Source organism: Lissotriton vulgaris, chromosome 9, assembly GCF_964263255.1.
Source record: "Lissotriton vulgaris chromosome 9, aLisVul1.2, whole genome shotgun sequence".
Taxonomy (NCBI): domain Eukaryota; kingdom Metazoa; phylum Chordata; class Amphibia; order Caudata; family Salamandridae; genus Lissotriton; species Lissotriton vulgaris.
The window spans coordinates 830,631,042-830,648,187 of NC_141697.1; the positions used below are offsets into that span (position 1 = coordinate 830,631,042).

Sequence of the window (17,146 nt, forward strand, 5' to 3'; positions counted from 1 at the left end):
ATGTTGAACCCATATAATATTGCATTCAACAAAACACAAACTTGAATACATGTATCTGACTCTAATTCCAAAAAGGGGCCATTCGCTCCCACCCAAGAGGATCAACCTGGAGTCCAGTTCACATGCAGCTCCTACAGACTGCTGTCTCTATTTAGTGAATTCATATTGGCAAAAGCATTTATGTTACCCATGTGAGGCCCCGTCAGTTGCTGTAACTGTCCCGCACAGCCTATTTCACTTAGTGAGGATCTCCAGCTATACATTATTTCCAACTTGAATGCACAAACTATTTTTTCCCCTCTAACCAAGAGTTTCTAAAGCTTTCTTCTAACTCCTGTGATCATTCATACACAGAGAACGATTGTTACCAATGGTCAGCACCGTGTTTTTTTTTACTCAGCCTACAGGATACCCATTCAATAGTTAAGTAAGGTGTGGTCAGTCACATTGAGTGATGGCCTTTTGCCCCATCATGTTTGTTATCAGGGAGTGACATAACACAGAGACAAAGGTGTCAGGCTCTTGTCATCACCAGGGTCACTAAGCTAGGAAAAGAAGCGAGGCCACAGCACTGGTAGGTTTATTTATTCAGAGAAAACTAAAAGACCCATCAAATCCAATGTATGCATATGTTAAGTTATTTCAAAACCCTAAAGCTCGTTAAGAAGGAATGGAGAGTTGGAAAATGGTGAGAATTCAGGTGTGTGTCTATTTTTTTCCATTTCTTCATTTGATAAAGTGCACTACTATAAAAACGACTTCTTGGTGCAGAAATCAGGACTTAACTGTCTCTAAGCCATAGCTATATGGATGATGAATAACACCTAAAGTATAACACTGCAAAGACGGAAGTCAGGACCTGAGGACAATGGCATAAACATCAGCCTACAGACATATGGCAATGGGAATTAATGTCCCACCAACCAAACCAAGAGAGCGGAGAAACCTAGGTGTGATCAGGGATTCAAGCTGATTTAAGATGCTACATGTCAACAAATTCACGAAAAATACCTTTCACTCCGCAAACCCCTTGCATCGGATCTTCCTGTACCTTGGGGAACAACAGAAGCTACCTACCATTGTCCATTTGTGATATACAAGTTGAACTGTGCCAATGGAGTTTACCTAGGTGTCCCCGAATTCATTTTACATAAACTATAATAAATCTGGTACAATGAGGTTAGACTCTTCTTCTGCCTACACTAGTGGGAACTGATGACAGCAATTCTTTAAGCACTCCACTGACTTTTTGTAGCGAAGTCAAAGTTCAAATAGTTATGCATTGTACACATATCATCCAAGACAAGAGACCACTGCACCTAGGAATACAATGTAAACTTTACCGGCAAAACAGGAGTCTCTGCTCCAGGCTAGCCCCCCAGATCGTCATACCACCTCACAATAAAGAGTTTACTGGAAGATCTTCTGTACTGGTCCAAGCAGCCAATCTCTGGAACTCTCTACCAGGATCCAAGAACATATAAAGTTCAGAAGAGAAGTAGAGACTGGTTGTTCCAGAGATAGCCACTCTTGTTTCGCCAACATCAGGTGAAGTAACTTGCAGCATAATGATCCCTTAGATGAGAATATTTGCTCTCAGATGCAGCCTACAGCCACCCACAGGAGGGGTTAGTCCGTCCTGGGCACATCCTACAACAAGGTTGATAAGAGCTACTGGATTATCAACATAATCTCTGTGAGTTGGAAACAGTCACCTTTGGGACACATGGTACAATCACCTTACAAGGCAGGAACAGCCCGCTGTCAGAATAAGAATCATACCTGTGGGTTGAAACAAATGTCTTTGGGCCCATAACCCATTGTTGGAGGATAGCCGGACCCAGGCAAAACCCTCAACCACCTCACAGATGTTGCTAGTTACTACAAACTATACATAGCCTTCCACCAACTCTTTTTGCAGATATGCTGTCATTACAAGACACCTACCCTCCTGTCCTGCTGCACTGTCATACACTCATAAGTTCCACAACCGGTTATAACCAAGGCAGCCCACATAATAAATACTTGTACCATATTGGCCCTCATAAATTGATATAAGACAGAACGACTGAAGTAAATAGCAAACACTTTATGACAACTGAACGGGAACGATGGCCATTGGTGGAATCCCACACAGTGACACATCGTAGCATGGTGCCGTTCATTTAAACTAGGACTGTGTCAAAGTCAATCTGGGCAGACCTCTGACATCCTCCCTCTTCCCTGATCAGCCCCATAAATCTGCATAGTATTCAACCCTGGTACAGCAACTAATGTAGAAAATGAACTGGAATCTTATGCAATAATTTGAGCCCCTTCAAAGGGCCCTGCCCAGCCAATCACTGTTGTTAGCATACTTCAAACCATTAACTGCACGTCCCTCAGACTCCCTCTGAGTGCTGTATCCAAGAACATAATAATAATAATAATAATAATAATAATCTTTATTCGGTTTTTACAATTCGAAAAGCCATAAAAGATAACACATTAATTTAAAACACATTGAATTTAAAAAAGTGAATTATACATTTGATTTCTTCGCTCGGACAAATACTTTTTAGGCAGTTTGGAAAAAATAGCAAAAGATGGAAGGTTGCAGATTTACAGGTTGTTTCTGTGTCTCATGATGCATTTTAAAAAATTTAATACATGATATACCGTACATTCTGAGTCCAAAAATTGAAGAGATAACATCGCTGGGCGGCATTGTCTATAGCCCCATTTTTTTAATAGGGGAATAAGCCAGGTTTTTCGGTGCGGTTGATAGAACTTACAAAAAAGTACTGTATGAATAGTGGACTGTTGGGAATGTTCGTCACAAGGACACAGTGCCATATCAGTACTCCAATTGTTCTTTTCGGGGAAGGTCACCAGTCTGAAAAATAAGTTCAACCTGAACCTTGTTAGGAGCATCTTCTCGTAGGTGGAAATCCCTAAGGTAAGATATGGCTGAATTTTCATGGTCTGCTGAATGATAATTGCATGCATGACAGATTTTTTTGTGGTCAGCGTTGTTAGTCTCAGGGAATCCAAGTGGCTCAATGCTACCTGTTTTAGATCTTTTTTAGAGATTTCTTTCAATAGTTCTGGATTATAATAGTATTTCTCAAATCCCAGATCTTGTAGAAAATTTCTGATGTAAGAAATCCAGGGAATTTTTTTAGCATGATCCAACTCCATGATGTCTTGTATAATGTTTTTTGTCAGGTTATTTTCGTCAGATAACCAGACTCTTCTCCAAAGCATTAGAGGTTGGATTTTTATCAGGTCTTCGATAAATGGGATTCCCAATTCTATATGCGAGGCATAGATGGAAGTGCCTCGTGGTGTTGAGAGAAGGAATCTCGTGAAGATGTTTTCCTCTTTTTGGATTGGGACGGTGTTTGTGTGGCCCCAGATCCCCGCACCATATAATGCTGTGGATTGGCACTTCGCCGCATATATTTGCAACAGTTCCACTGGGGGTTTTTTCCCTAGTTTGTTGGAAAATTTCATTAGGGCCATGTTCGCTCTTTTAAAAAGGTGCCTCCTAGCTTCTACCGCCGGTTTCCAATTTTGGGCATCATCAATCATGATACCCAAGTAGGGGTATTGTGAGGTTCTCTCAATTTTTTGGTCTTTTAAAAAGATGGATTTTGCGGGTTTTTTTGAGCCACCGACTACCATAGTAAAGGTTTTTTTAACATTAATTTGCAGATCTAAAGCTGCCATGAAGTCTGCATATTTGGTTAAAGATTTCTGTAGTTCGATTGGAGTTCGGGCTAAAATGACAGCATCGTCCGCGTAGAGCAGGGCGGGGATTAGGCGATCTTTTACTTTTGGGAGGTCTCTTCCCCCCTTCAACATACACTCTTCCAGACCGTTGGTGTATAAAGAAAAAAGAAAGGGGGCGAGGACGCAGCCTTGCCTCACTCCCCGCTCTACCTTGAATGGGGCTGTCAGTTCTCCTCCTGTCCCGAACCTCACTCTCGCTGTGGCCCCGCTGTAGAGTTCTCTTAGGAAGTCTAGGAGAGGAGGGTCTGCTCCCATCTTGTTTAGCAATGACCAGAGCTTGGTGTGTGAGACACAGTCGAATGCGGAGGAGAGATCCACATATGTCATGAAAATAGAACCTGGTTTTGCCAGTGTATACTTAGAAATGAGCAAAGAAAGGTTTAAAGCTTGCTCGATGGTTCCAAAGCCCTCCCTGAAGCCGAACTGTAGGTCTGAGAGGATGTTTTCGTCAGCCACCCACTGTTGCAGCTTGCCAAGGAGGACTCTTCCAACTACTTTGCCCAAAGAGTCAAGAAGGGAGATTGGGCGGTAGCACTTAACGTCTTGCCTATCCCCCTTCTTAAAAATGGGGACCATAATTGACGATGACCATGAGTCCAGCAGTCCAAGTTCCATGGTTGCGAAACAGACCCTTGTGATAATTGGAGTCCACAGGTCGGGAAGGAATTTAAATAGGTCGACGGGGACCCCGTCAGGGCCAGGGGCTTTTCCGGGTCTACTTAAGGATAACGCTTTTTCGAAGTCTTGAAGGTCAACTTCCAGATGAATTGGGAAGGTGACTGGGTTGCAGCTAGGCTGATGCAGACCACTATTAGATGTAGTTTGGAAGATTTTCGAAAAATGGCTCGTCCATGTAGCCTCGTCTATGGCCACGTCTATTTTTGGTCCAGTTGTGTTAGATAGAAAAGGCGATTTGACTATTTTCCAGAAAGCCTGGGAGTTCTTCGAGAGTGCACTCTCGTGTAGGGCCTTCCACAAAGATGTTTTTAGGTCTTTTTTCCTCGCCTTTCTGATAGTAGAGTATTCTCTTCTGAGATTTTGGATCTTTCTTGCATCTCTGTTGGGTTCCCTAAGAGCTTTCCTCAGATTAGACTGTGCTTTCGTGCAGTCTCGACTAAACCAGCCTGTGGTCTTTCTGTTGTTTTGTTTGAGAGTTCTGGTTAATAGGCTTTTGACAAGTTCTATGATGGCGTTGAAGTTTTCCAGTATTTGTTTAGCCTCTGCTTGAGGATCAAGACAGACCAAAATGTTTTTGTAAGCAAGAGTAGCTAGTTTCTTCGTTAAAATATTGGGATCCACTTTCTCCCATTTAATTGTAAAGCCATTAGTCTTGTTCAGCTCGAGCCTGTTCTGAGATAAGATGGTGGCTATGGTTACCATCCAAGAACATGATAACCGCACCTCAGTGGTCATCACACGCTCCCCTATAGGTTCCAAAATAAGCCAAAACCACCATTTACACACCCTACATGGTGTAGAATGCTACTCCTATAGGCAAGCCCTTCCTCATCCCACCTGGGAGCAGTAAGAGATTTGCAAATGGAATTAAAATGCAACTTATTATGTGAGGTGATTTGCAAACACAAAATGAGAGTGCGAGACACATCATTTCATGTGGACAAACTCAAAACTGTGATTACAACAGAGGGACTACTGCTTTAATTCATTCCATATAAACTGGGCACAACTTGAGCAAAAGCAAGAACCTGCATCTACTTGCCCCCGACATCATTCCAACTGCCCCTGCCACCCCCTCTCATCCTCCACCCGGTGCAAACCACAGGCACCACCCACGGAGAACTACGAGTGAGGCTGTCCTCTCCCGAACCACAACGATTCCACCAAAATGACTCCTCGCGTCCTGCAATTATTACAAAGCTCGCAAAAACAACTGCTTAGTTCCAGATGCTTCATTTGAGCTGGTGGCTGCAGATGGAGCTCACGTGCGCTCATCTTTAGGGGCAGCCGGTGTATCAGGTGCAGTGGCACAGGCAGGGCTTTAAGTGGTCCTGGTCTCAAGGGGTCTGAGCACCGGCAGTTTTTTAAAGGGGGTCTCGAAAAGGGTCTCTATCGGGCTCTGTTTTGAGCCCTGGCACAGGTGGTCCGTTTTTTTCCGAACTGCAGATACAGCATTTTGCTGTCACTGCAGTCCGAAAAAAAAGTGCCAGGGCGCAAAACAGCCCGATAGAGACCCTTTTCGAGACAGCTAGCACATCGATGGGTGCTGCTCACACTGCTCACTTCTCACTAGTGGAGAAGTTACGGCATGGCGTCAGGCCAGGTGAGCGTTGTGGGGGGAAGGGAGATCCTTTAAAGAATAATTTCTTTTTCTTTCTGGATTTCCCTTCTCTTTCTGAAACGCAAGCGCATCAACATTGTGGTAGGGGCACCAGGGCTTTAAGCTGAAGCTTTTTCAATATTATATGTAACAAGCCATAGTTGCAGCTTATTTATCTTATGCAAATAATAACCATTGAAGAAGCCAGTAGTCCTTACTTGTTGTATCAAATACCTGGATGCAATGACAGAAGCAGCAAAATACAAGTCAAACTGCACACTATGCTAAACACAGATTTTTAGCGAAAGTATTTTAAAGCCACGCCCCTAATTACACTGGCCACGCCCCTTCGAGAGACACCCTCAGTTTTTTCATCCCACTTAAAGCCCTGGGCACAAGGCACATTTAACTCTGGTAACTGCTGTATTTTACAGCTCCAACAGTAGTCAAATGGTTCTCTGTCTTTGCCTGTACCAGGTCCTTCGGCATCTCTGCCGCGCTAGTGGGGCCATCGCTTGCTTTTCCTCACAAACTGTGATCCAGAGCAAGAGAGAGAAGGAGGTGAAGAACGGAAAACAGAGTGAAAGTGTGGACTGAACTGGCACGCGGTGAATTCAAACTTTGCATTCTTGGTATTCGGACCCCGACCTTTGACAGCGCCGGTCGCAGCCTGTGAAGAACTTCGGTCCACAGCACGTATTCTCATCATCATTCTTTTACAAATCAAGCACTGTTTCTAGGGAATCTTACCACATTTCGGATAGGCAACGACTATGGCATCGTCTGGGCGCGGGTGGAAGTCCTTCTCCAGCGCCTCGAAAGTCTCCGGGCTGCAGAGCAGGGAGGGGAACTGAGTGCCCTTGCGGGTGAACACCAGTTCTTCGGGGGTCTTGGTTGCCGCGAGCCGACTCAAGTTATCGAAGCGCCCTTTCAGGTCACTCCCTTGGCTCTGCTGCTCGCCTTCCATTTGGGATCGCTGCTGTTACGTGTGCACGAGAGGTAGGTACCAAATGCCAGACTGCGAGTTCCCTCTAGGACTCCCTGCCTCCTTGCCAGCCGCCTGCGCCGTGCGTGCCTAGCCCCTTAGGCCACTCCTCACAGCCCTCGTCACTCCGCCGAGTCGCCTATTCATTTCTAAATAACGCCCACTTTTATTTCACAATTGTTTGCCGTCAGGACTGAGGTTTGTGCATTTTTCGAGAGCGCAAACCTGCCCCAAGATCACGGGAAATGTTTTTAACAGAACCAAACTAGGGGGCTCAGTGATTTCAGTGCTACACGCATTGTATACAACTGTGGATGTTGGTACATTGAATCTCGAGCCGGTGTGTTTTTTTGAAAACTATTTGTGCATCGGATGAGAAGACGTCTACGGCACAACGGGGTTACGATTACGAGTGCCTTTTAAGTTCTTTGGGTCCTACTGCATTCACCGCTCCGGTGTGTAAAAATACGACTAAATGTTACATCGGGACCCTAGTGTTACTTTGTCACTGCCTGTTGTTCCATGTTTGCGCTGTGAATACCCAGTGCCTGATTAAACACTGGGGAGGCCCCTAGGCAGTCGACAACTCGGTGCAAACACAATAAGATGATGGACAGAGCGCTGAAACTTTTCAGACACTCACCCCAGGCATAATTAGATCTGGGTTAAATCCATCATTGTTATTTACCTTACTTCGCCACCCCAGTTCAGACCCCGCCATGTGTAAATCGCTATATGCAAATCAGTCTTGACCCTGTTCCTCATGGGCACAGCCCAGCCCGAACTGCCAAGGGACCGGGGTAATACCCCTCCATAGTGCCAACATTGGCCCATACCCCAGCCCTCTCACAACAATTAGCTGAATAACAGACACAACACAATTGTTTGGTGGAGATAGTTGTTGCAGGTTTATTTGCATAACAATATGCCAACATGTTGGGTTATTTTACGGGCGATTCAGGGGCAGGCAGCCCCTCGCCACTTGCCCACCTGATGAGCCATAAACCGAGTGGTATTAACCGCGTTTTTTTTTTTTCAATTTGTGGGAAGGGATAGCCCCTCCCACCACCGGACCTCCAGCCCACCCCTTACTCACACCCCTCCCCACTATGGGGGTGGCAGAGAGATGCAGGCAACCCCGATTGCTCAGGTCCCCAACCGCCCAGTAGGACTAACTGGGCGCCGTCGCTCCTCAAGGATCCCAAGCGAGGACTTCCCTGGGGATAATTGGCTTTAGCTCCCTTACAGTGCTCCTGTAGAGGGTACCCTTTTGTACCTTCCAGCCTTTGGATCACCCTGTAACTCTGCCATGGCTCTGGGTGTGGCCCCCGCCGCCCAGGCCCCCCCCCCCACCTTTTAAACATTTTTAAAAAAAAGATTTTTATTGAAGTACTTTGGAATCAAAATAGCCATAACATACACAAGACCAATAAACAGAGAAAAAAAAAGGAAAGTAATACCAAGGACTCTAGATAACAGATACAAGGAGAAATCATAATATGCTTTTTAGACACCAAACATAAAAATACAATTAATCAAAGACTGATTTCCAAATTTTGTCAAACTTTCTAATCCCTCCAATTCGTTGTGCATATAAAAACTCGGTCTTTCTGACTCTTTTCATTTTATGTAACCAATCCTGGAACAAGGGAACCTGTATTGACTGTACAACATACAAACCTAGGGGGTTTAAAAAGAGGGTATTAGAGAACCTCTAAAAAGGTTATCTTAATGTTTGTATTAATACATCAAGATAAAGTCAGGACTAACTAATTATTGCATGGGACGTGAGATGCCAACAAAGGGCCACCAGTGATTGTAGAGGGATCAAAAAATCTCGTAATGATCAATATTATCACTTGGTTATCCTTAAAGGTCTTGTGTCTCTAGATCATGGGTACTCACAAACTTTCTCTCGGGGGCCAAATTTACAGTGTGGTTTGTGTCCGAGGGGAGCACGGGTGGGGGCGGGGTCAGTGGGCGAGGGGGCAGAGCTAGAGCAACAAAAAAAACTGTGACCATGAGGTTGATCACAGATCCCTGCAGTGGACGCCTTAGTCCACTGAGCCACCAGACCCGGCATGCACACATCTCTCTCTCTCGTTCTTTCTCCTTCCCTCTCTCCCTCTTTCTCTCCCTCTCCCTCTCTCTCCCTCCCTCCCTCCCTCCCTCTCTCTCCCTCTCCCTCCCTCCCTCTCCTTCCCTCGCCCTTCCTCTCCCTCCTACTCCCTCTCTCTCCATCCCTCTCCCTCCCTATCCATCTCTCTCCCTCCCTCTCCCTCTCTCTCTCTCCCTCCTTCACTCTGTCTCCCTCCCCCTCCCCCTGTTTCCCTCCCCCTCCCCTGTTTCCCTCTCCCTCCCCCTATTTCCCTCTCCCACCCTCTGTTTCCCTCTCCCTTCCCCTGTTTACCTCTCCCTCCCCCTGTTTCCCTCTCTCTCACTCTCTCTCTCCTTTCCTCTCCCTCACTCTGAGGTTTCCCTCTCGCTCCTTCCCTCTCCCTCCTCCCCTCTGTCCCTCTAACTTCTTCCCTTTTCCCGCCTCCCCTCTCCCTCCTCCCCTTTCCCTCCTTCCCTCTCCCTCCTTCCCTCTGTCTCCCTCTCTCTCCTTCCCTCTCCCTCCTGCCCTCTGTCTCCCTCTCTCTCCTTCCCTCTCCCTCCTTCCCTCTGTCTCCCTCTGTCTCCTTCCCTCTCTCTCCTTCCCTTTCCCTCTCCCTCCTTCCCTCTGTTTCCCTCTCTCTCCTTCCCTCTCCCTCCTTCCCTCTGTCTCCCTCTGTCTCCTTCCCTCTGTCTCCTTCCCGTTCCCTCCCCCTCCTGCCCTCTGTCTCCCTCTCTCTCCTTCCCTCTCCCTCCTTCCCTCTCCCTCCATCCCTCTGTCTCCCTCTCTCTACTTCCCTCTCCCTCACTTTCAGGTCTGCCTCCCTCCCTCCCTCTGCTTCCCTCCCTCCCTCTGCCTGCCTCCTTCCCTCCTCTGCCTCCCTCCCTCCTCTGCCTCCTTGCCTCCTTCCCTCCTCTGCCTCCCTCCCTACTCTGCCTCTCTCCGTCTCCTTCCCTCTCCTTTCCCCTGCCTCCCCCTCCCTTCTGCCTCCTTCCCTCTGTCTCTCTCCTTTCCTTCCCTCTGTCACCCTCACTCACTCCGAGGTCTCCCTCGCCTCCTCTCCCTCCCTGTCTCTGTCTGCGCCCGGGCTGAGACACACACACACACACACACACACACAGTTGCTGCAGGCAGAAGTGCTGGAAAGCAGGGACAGACACAAGACGTGAGAAAGTCGTGCATTTTTTGTAGGGGAGGGTAGAAGTACTGGAAAACCAAAAGTTTCATGCAGTGAACGCAGAGGTGTATAAAAGTACTGAGCGCTGTGTGGTTAAGGCAGATGGCGTGGGACGGTCATGTAGTTTGTGAGGTGTAGCCGGGAGGTTTGGATGACTCCTACATCATGTTAGGAAGCAGCAGAGGGTGCATGAAAGCATGGGTGCTGTGGGTGACAGTCGAGGTACTGTCAAACGATACTTTCTCAGAGAAGAAGACAGAAGAAAAGAGCAAGTCTTAGGTATTGTGATGTCAACATTGAACTCTCAGGAGTTTTGCGTTTCCTATGACAACATAATACCTATTGCTTTTATTTTAAAGAATCAAAGTAAACCCCCTGTTCTGTGAGTGTCATGGAAGCTGCTTCAGAGGCAAACAAATGTGTACACAGAAATAGTTGAATGTGCAGTTAGACTAGGTTTGATGCCTTATTTATGAGGCTGTCACAAGGGAAGCTCCTGTACATTCATCTGCATTACAGGTTCCGGTTAATGCGCTGCTTCTGTGTGCTTCTGACATCATGCTGCTGTCTCTTGCGAAGCATTTAGTGCGGAATCCGAATTGGTTGCATTAAGGAAAGCCACTGAGCTCATTTTACCCGCTACTGACTGACCCCTTTCACCGCCGGCACACACCGCAGTCAGTACCATGGTAGTCACCGAGGGCTCTGCTAATATCTAGGTGCCGAACAAATGTGTTTTTCAGCATGAATTCTTTCACAAATATACAAGTTGGCATGTGCGGAAAGTGGCATGGAGGCGAATCTAGAAGGGTCCTTGCCTCCCCTTCAGGGTGTGCTGCACCAACCTTCTGTAGCCCTGCTGGGTCACACCTCGTCTACCGCACATGCCAAACGCCATATCGAAGGGGTGCAGTTCGTTATGTAATGAGAATGAGGTGTCTTCCGGAGGCTTTATATTCGTTTTTGTGCTGCTGTGTAAGATACTTCTGTTCAGGACCACAGTGATTAGATTACAATAGCACGGTTATATATGTGCAGATAAACACACACACGCACGCACACACGCATGCACACACACACACACCACCGAGAATTTCACAGGTCTTTAAAAGACCATTCGCAGGTTAATATGGCTTTGTTCACCTCTTAGCGCCCCTGGAGCCCGACTCTGACTATGACAGGAATCGCCCGGTCCCCACAGAGCTACAGTCTGAGTCACCCTGCCGCAGGGGTATTTCCTGACACTCTTAAAAAAAATGTAAAACACGGGTACGATGTCTGCAAGGTCTGCGGGCCGCCAGGGAAGGCTTGCCGGGCCGCTGGCGGCCCGCGGGCCGTACTATGAGTACCCCTGCTCTAGATCATTGAGACCTTGATCGTACCCTTTATCCAACCGGGATTCCGACCCACAATCACTTTAGGACCAAGTGACTCTGATCTGATGGGATCAAGTGCAGTGCAACAAAATAAATAAAGTGGTGAATTTTAAAATAGGATAGAGAAACCACAGAAAACTTTATTAAGAGGTTCCTCTTCCTGTTGAAACCAAGAACAGTGCAATAATATATGTACCTGCAGTTCAACCAAATACCTGCATGGGGGCCAACATGTTTCAGCCTAAATGGGAAAGGGACCCTAGGCTTTTTTCAGGGCCTCTGTTCTAACTCATATGTGCTACTGCGTGTAATGTAAAAAGTCTAAAATTAATAAAGAATTTAAGTGAAGTTGCTAAACAGTCAAAAGGATATAGTTTTCCATCGTCTGATAGTACTTCACAGGTCACGTGGTGTGTGAAACATCTATAACAACAAACACACGATGGACACATTATTAGAACCATCATTGTCCCAGAACATCTGTCCAATCACTTTCAAAATCAGGACAGTATCTACTCACCCAGTGTGCCCGGGGAACAGACCTCACCTCTCCTGGACCTGGCTCAGGAAATGTGAGACCCCGCTCTGTGAATGCAAGATATCCTGGACTTAAATACATCAGAGAGAACAACCCTGTCCTGCACTGTACTGTATATAAAATATAAGCCCTGCCTGGCATTGTCTTGCATTCTAGAGTGAAACTTGCCTCCCTCATCCTATCCACCCAGGACTAAAACCTCTTTGGCCTGCTACCATCCCTCTGGTTGTAGTATATCGCCAGGCATTGATGTATATAGTTGCTACACAAATAACCTGTGGAAGACGGTATATTTATTTAGCAGAGACTCCTAGCACGGTCTTTTAGGAGGGAGTACATCTCTGCTGGGTATAATAGCCTGAAAGCTACAATTAAGTCAAGAAAAATGAGCAGGAGCAAAAGAGCAATGCCTACCTGTCCGTCGTTGCCTCTGGCCGGTTCAGAATCTGGGGGAGGCAACGAACGAGACAGGAAAAGCTATTTTCAAGCATGAGTGATTGACCCGATAACCAATCATCAAAGCCTTAATCACATCGCGCCGTTTTTCAAATTGCAAACCGATATCCAAACTCACAAAATACAACAAGGTAAACCTCTTGTAAAAAGAGCTTACTAATGTTTGTAATAGCTCTCTTCATTACGCCAAACTCCATCTGTCAACAAACCACAAATTGCGTGTTCTCGCGAGGATCGACTCAGGGACTACAAAATGACCTCATCATGTGGTCCCGAGTAGTTCACAGATTGCAAAGTTTTAGGAAAAACCACAAGGCACCTCTAAGTATTGAACCAGTAGGGAATAGAACCCGGAAGGGTAAAACATGCAAGACTGCCGCCTTTGTACTTAAAGAATTTAATGAAATTATCGGCGGTCAAAATGCGAGTGCATAATCTCGCGAGACCAGCCAGTAACTACCAGATTACATCATCCATTAAGTTTATGTAGTTCCTACAATGGTGTATCAAGATATGGCCAGTTTCTTAGAGAAGCATTCAAAGCTTTATTCACCTCCAACAAAAAACGGGTCATACACAGCTCCATAGAATAAATTAGAGATGCTGCAAGGTGATAGCCGAAAGCTAAAGACTGAATTGGAACGATTATATGTACTCTGTGGTATTGAGAAATTAATTGTTACCATCTCATATATAGTGGACACAATGCAGCCTTATTGTTGTCAATCCCACTGGTAGTTAAATTCGCTATTGGAGGCTAAACCACGGTATTTCATCATTTAACCCTCGTCTGTCTGTCTGCAATTTATATACCCATTTCTGTTCTTTTTTTAACAGAAATTTGGATGCATCACTTATATGGGAGGGAATGAATGGTTTCTTAAGAACCGTCCACATGAAATCTGATTCCCCATGGTTATGCTGTATGAAATGTTAGCTTAGAGACATTCTTTTTGCACCGAAAAGTGCTTTTATGTTCAAGCATTCGCGTACGGACCTTTCTGGTCGTCATTCCCACCTACCGCTCATTGCATGGACATGTCAGTAGGTAAATGAGATGGGAGCTATTACAATTAGTAAATTGTCTTAGTTCCCAAGGTCTGGTAGTGCCAATATCAATATTGGTCATTTTTAGGTCTCGGCTATAACGCGCTGAAAGCGTGTTCTCGCCAGAGAACTATTGTCGGCGTCTCAGCAGTCTGAGAACACCGAAGTGAGACAAGACCTGGCCGCACGCAGCGTTTCCCCATAGGATAACGTTGTGCGTGCGGCCAGGACTTGTCTCCACAGTGCTAATGCAGCCCGGATCACGGCGCGCGCCTGCTGGAATGCAGGGGGAGTCTGCATACCAGCGCGCGGCGTTGATAACACACACATGGCTGCCCCTTCAAGCAGGCTTCTTTAAGTTGCAGGACGTCCCACACCACCTCCTGCTGCGTTTCCTGCTAGTCGGCGCCCGTTGCCATTCGGTTTAAATGAGATTGAAGTGATTTTTAATATTGCTAAAAATGCACATTTTCGAGATTTGTACTGGAATACTTTAACTTCGTTCACCATTAATGCGCTTATTCCTTGTGTAGCAGTCTCTTACAAGTTTGTTTCCAGTTCCACATTTCATTTAAATTATAATCTTACCCAGTGATCACAAGCTTGTTTTATAATGCAAGGCTTAACCATAAGACATGGATGGCAACATTTCATCTTTTTTTAAATAATTATAGACGCGCCGCGCTACAAATTTAACAATGGCAGCCGCATAAATAGCTTTCTTGTTTCCTCTGAGTGCCTGAGTGTCCGTACACGTGCGCATGTGTGTATAGTATACCCGTGTAAACATGTGTGCCTGTGTATTTATGTAGTGAGTATATTATGTATATGTGTGTGTGCGTGTGTGGCAGTCCGTGCCTGTGTGCATATAGTCTCCTCGGCTCCACTGTCTTCTTACCCTGTGAGCGTGATGAGGCAGCAAGTCCCTGGACGCCAGCCGGCCGCCCGCGAGTGCCAGTGGCTTGTTATTCGTAGCTCGCATAAAGCCCTTCCACTGTGTCTCTCGACTTCACGTCCTGAGAGAAGGCAGGGGAGGGGGTAAGGGGGTTTGTCTGCTTCAATCATCGTTGAAAGTCATTTTTTCAGTCCGAGGCTGATGAAAAGTCCCACTTACATCTTCGCTCATGTTTCCTGGTTATTTCCTGCCTGTTGATGCAATCATCCCCCAGGTCCCCTCACCACTTCTCCCCCGGGCCAATAACTGAATTTTTATCGGTTTCAGTAATTGTACGAAATTGGTTCACTTTGGATAATGCGCCCCCATAAAAGACCCCTTTTGATTTATCCCCACGACGGACAATCCTTTTCAAACTTTTTCTTAAAAATCAATGCCATTGCGCGGAAGCGAGAGCAGACGGATAGCGTGTAGCATGAGGTTTTCGATATTTGTTGTTTTGTTTGAAAATCGCAGTCATAAATCCAACCAAGCAGCGTCACGGGCATCAATCTGGGAGTCTGGAAAGTTGTATTTTCCCTCTGTGCTCCGCGATTTATTCCTCATTATTTTGACCCCGCTGTCCTTTGTTTAATTATTATGAAAGCTTCGTGATATTTTTCCCACTAATGATAGCAACCAAAATGCACAATCATATGTATCATGTCGCAAATAAAGACACATTTTGAGTCTGATTAATGCGATTAGAGATCAGGTGCCGCGTTACACGTGACAAATATGTGCTATAAACTAACATATAGTTAACTGTGGATTGTGTTTGCAGAACACACATCTTAGAATTTCCCCCTTATGAAACACACTGGACGCTTGTGACTCACACCCATCTCTCTGCGCGCCTTGTGCCTGATGTGTGTGTTGCAGTTTTATCACACAGTCTGGCCCACCGCAGGATGCATGTTACCGCCACCATTTACCAAGTTTGCACTACAGTGGGGAACAACAGCGGAACAACTGCAGCTCGTTTTTTTTTCTGATCTTTACTGTTTTGCGATATTTACTTCCCAAATAATGCACTTGAATCCCCACGCTAATTCTTCGACACAATATAATGGAACTAACTCGCGGTCAACTTTCTGCAACAAACTACCCCACCACATCCAACACCACATCCAACACCATGAGGAAATATAAATTTTATGGTCAAGTAATGTTCCCTAGCGTGTACCCCACCGTCTCCATGTACCAGCTTAAAGTGCATGTAACTTCCCTCCTGTGCCAGCTATGAAGACGCAAATACATTTGCGTCCAACGTTAACATGTCCTCTTTCAGACCCACCCTGAATGGGTTGAATATTCCGTTTCCAAGTATGCTATGCCAACGTCTTTTTATGGTGTACTTTACGCGTTTTTCAGCTCTGGCGAAGTAGGCCCTGAATTCTGCCATCGAGCCTTTTCTTCTGCCTTCTGACTCTGAAAAGCCTCAGCCCAGGCTGTCTCTGTACCCGTGACCTCTGCCTTACTCCCTGTGTGGCTAACGGCGCTTAGCTCAGCCTGCTGCCTGCCAAGACTGTATTCAACCTTCGAATTATCTGTTCCGCCCCTCGAAAATACATTCCTGCCTACTAGTTTAAGTAAACATCCCCCCAGCTGCAGAGCAAAGGGCCCGGCCTCACTGTCTCCGTGCAAGTAATTCATAGCCTCTGTTACCATGGAAGGCCCATGCCCCTCGCATCTCATGCAGACACTTAGACGCTTATACACACACTCACAGTCAGTATAGAATAGCTTCTGCCCCAGAGACCTTTCCCTCTAGATAGTATGGTTCCCAAACATCAGATATCAGATATGATAGAAGTACGAGTTGATCTGACATGCCAGACTTCTGTCTCTTTCCGCCAGTGTAAATGTCAAGTCCCCTGCACCCTCCAGTTTCACGTCAATCACACGTCATGCAGCTGCGCGCGCATCCAAGCCTCAGATTTCTGCTGACATTACAAAATTCTGCTTGTTGCCACCCACTTGTGACACCTACCTGTGACGTTTCTAGCACACACCTCTGTGTTCACGCCCAGTTCACGCCTTCTAATTACGTATTGCTAACACGTGGATGCTGTTATCTTGTTTTCTCTCAGCTGTTACGCCTACTGTATTGGTTTTCTATAATGTGACTTAAGTATATAAGCTATGTATTGTCAATAAAATATTGCTCTATCCCTTCCTACACCCCAGTGGTGGTAGGAACATGATATCCGGTCCGACCATTCCTTTTTAAGGAAGAAAACCCCTAAGAACTCTAACACCACGGACTCTGCCTCTTTCTTTCCGATTGAGTTATTATTGATTAAGTACTTACCTGCATAGAAATTAGGACGGTAAATCAAATATTTACCACATTATTTTGGCGCCCGAATAGGGACCCCTCCCCCACCCCACGCGCCGGTTGGTGCGTTGCAAGCTCGGTCCCCTGCCATCAGTTAGACGGAACTACGCGTACTGGCAGGATTTCCTGTATCTCCCTCTGGCCC

General features: G+C 46.1%; 1 protein-coding gene across 1 annotated transcript in view; it reads right to left on the minus strand.

Annotated features, from left to right (window-relative positions):
* LOC147692320 (sulfotransferase 6B1-like) overlaps positions 1-7,191 on the minus strand; it is a 273,121-nt gene extending 265,930 nt beyond the window's left edge. The window contains exon 1 of the mRNA XM_086938569.1: positions 6,803-7,191. Within this exon, the coding sequence (XP_086794695.1) occupies positions 6,803-7,019 (217 nt within the window). The 5' untranslated portion in view covers positions 7,020-7,191. The remainder of the gene's footprint in view (positions 1-6,802) is intronic.
* Between the last annotated feature and the right edge of the window lie 9,955 nt (positions 7,192-17,146).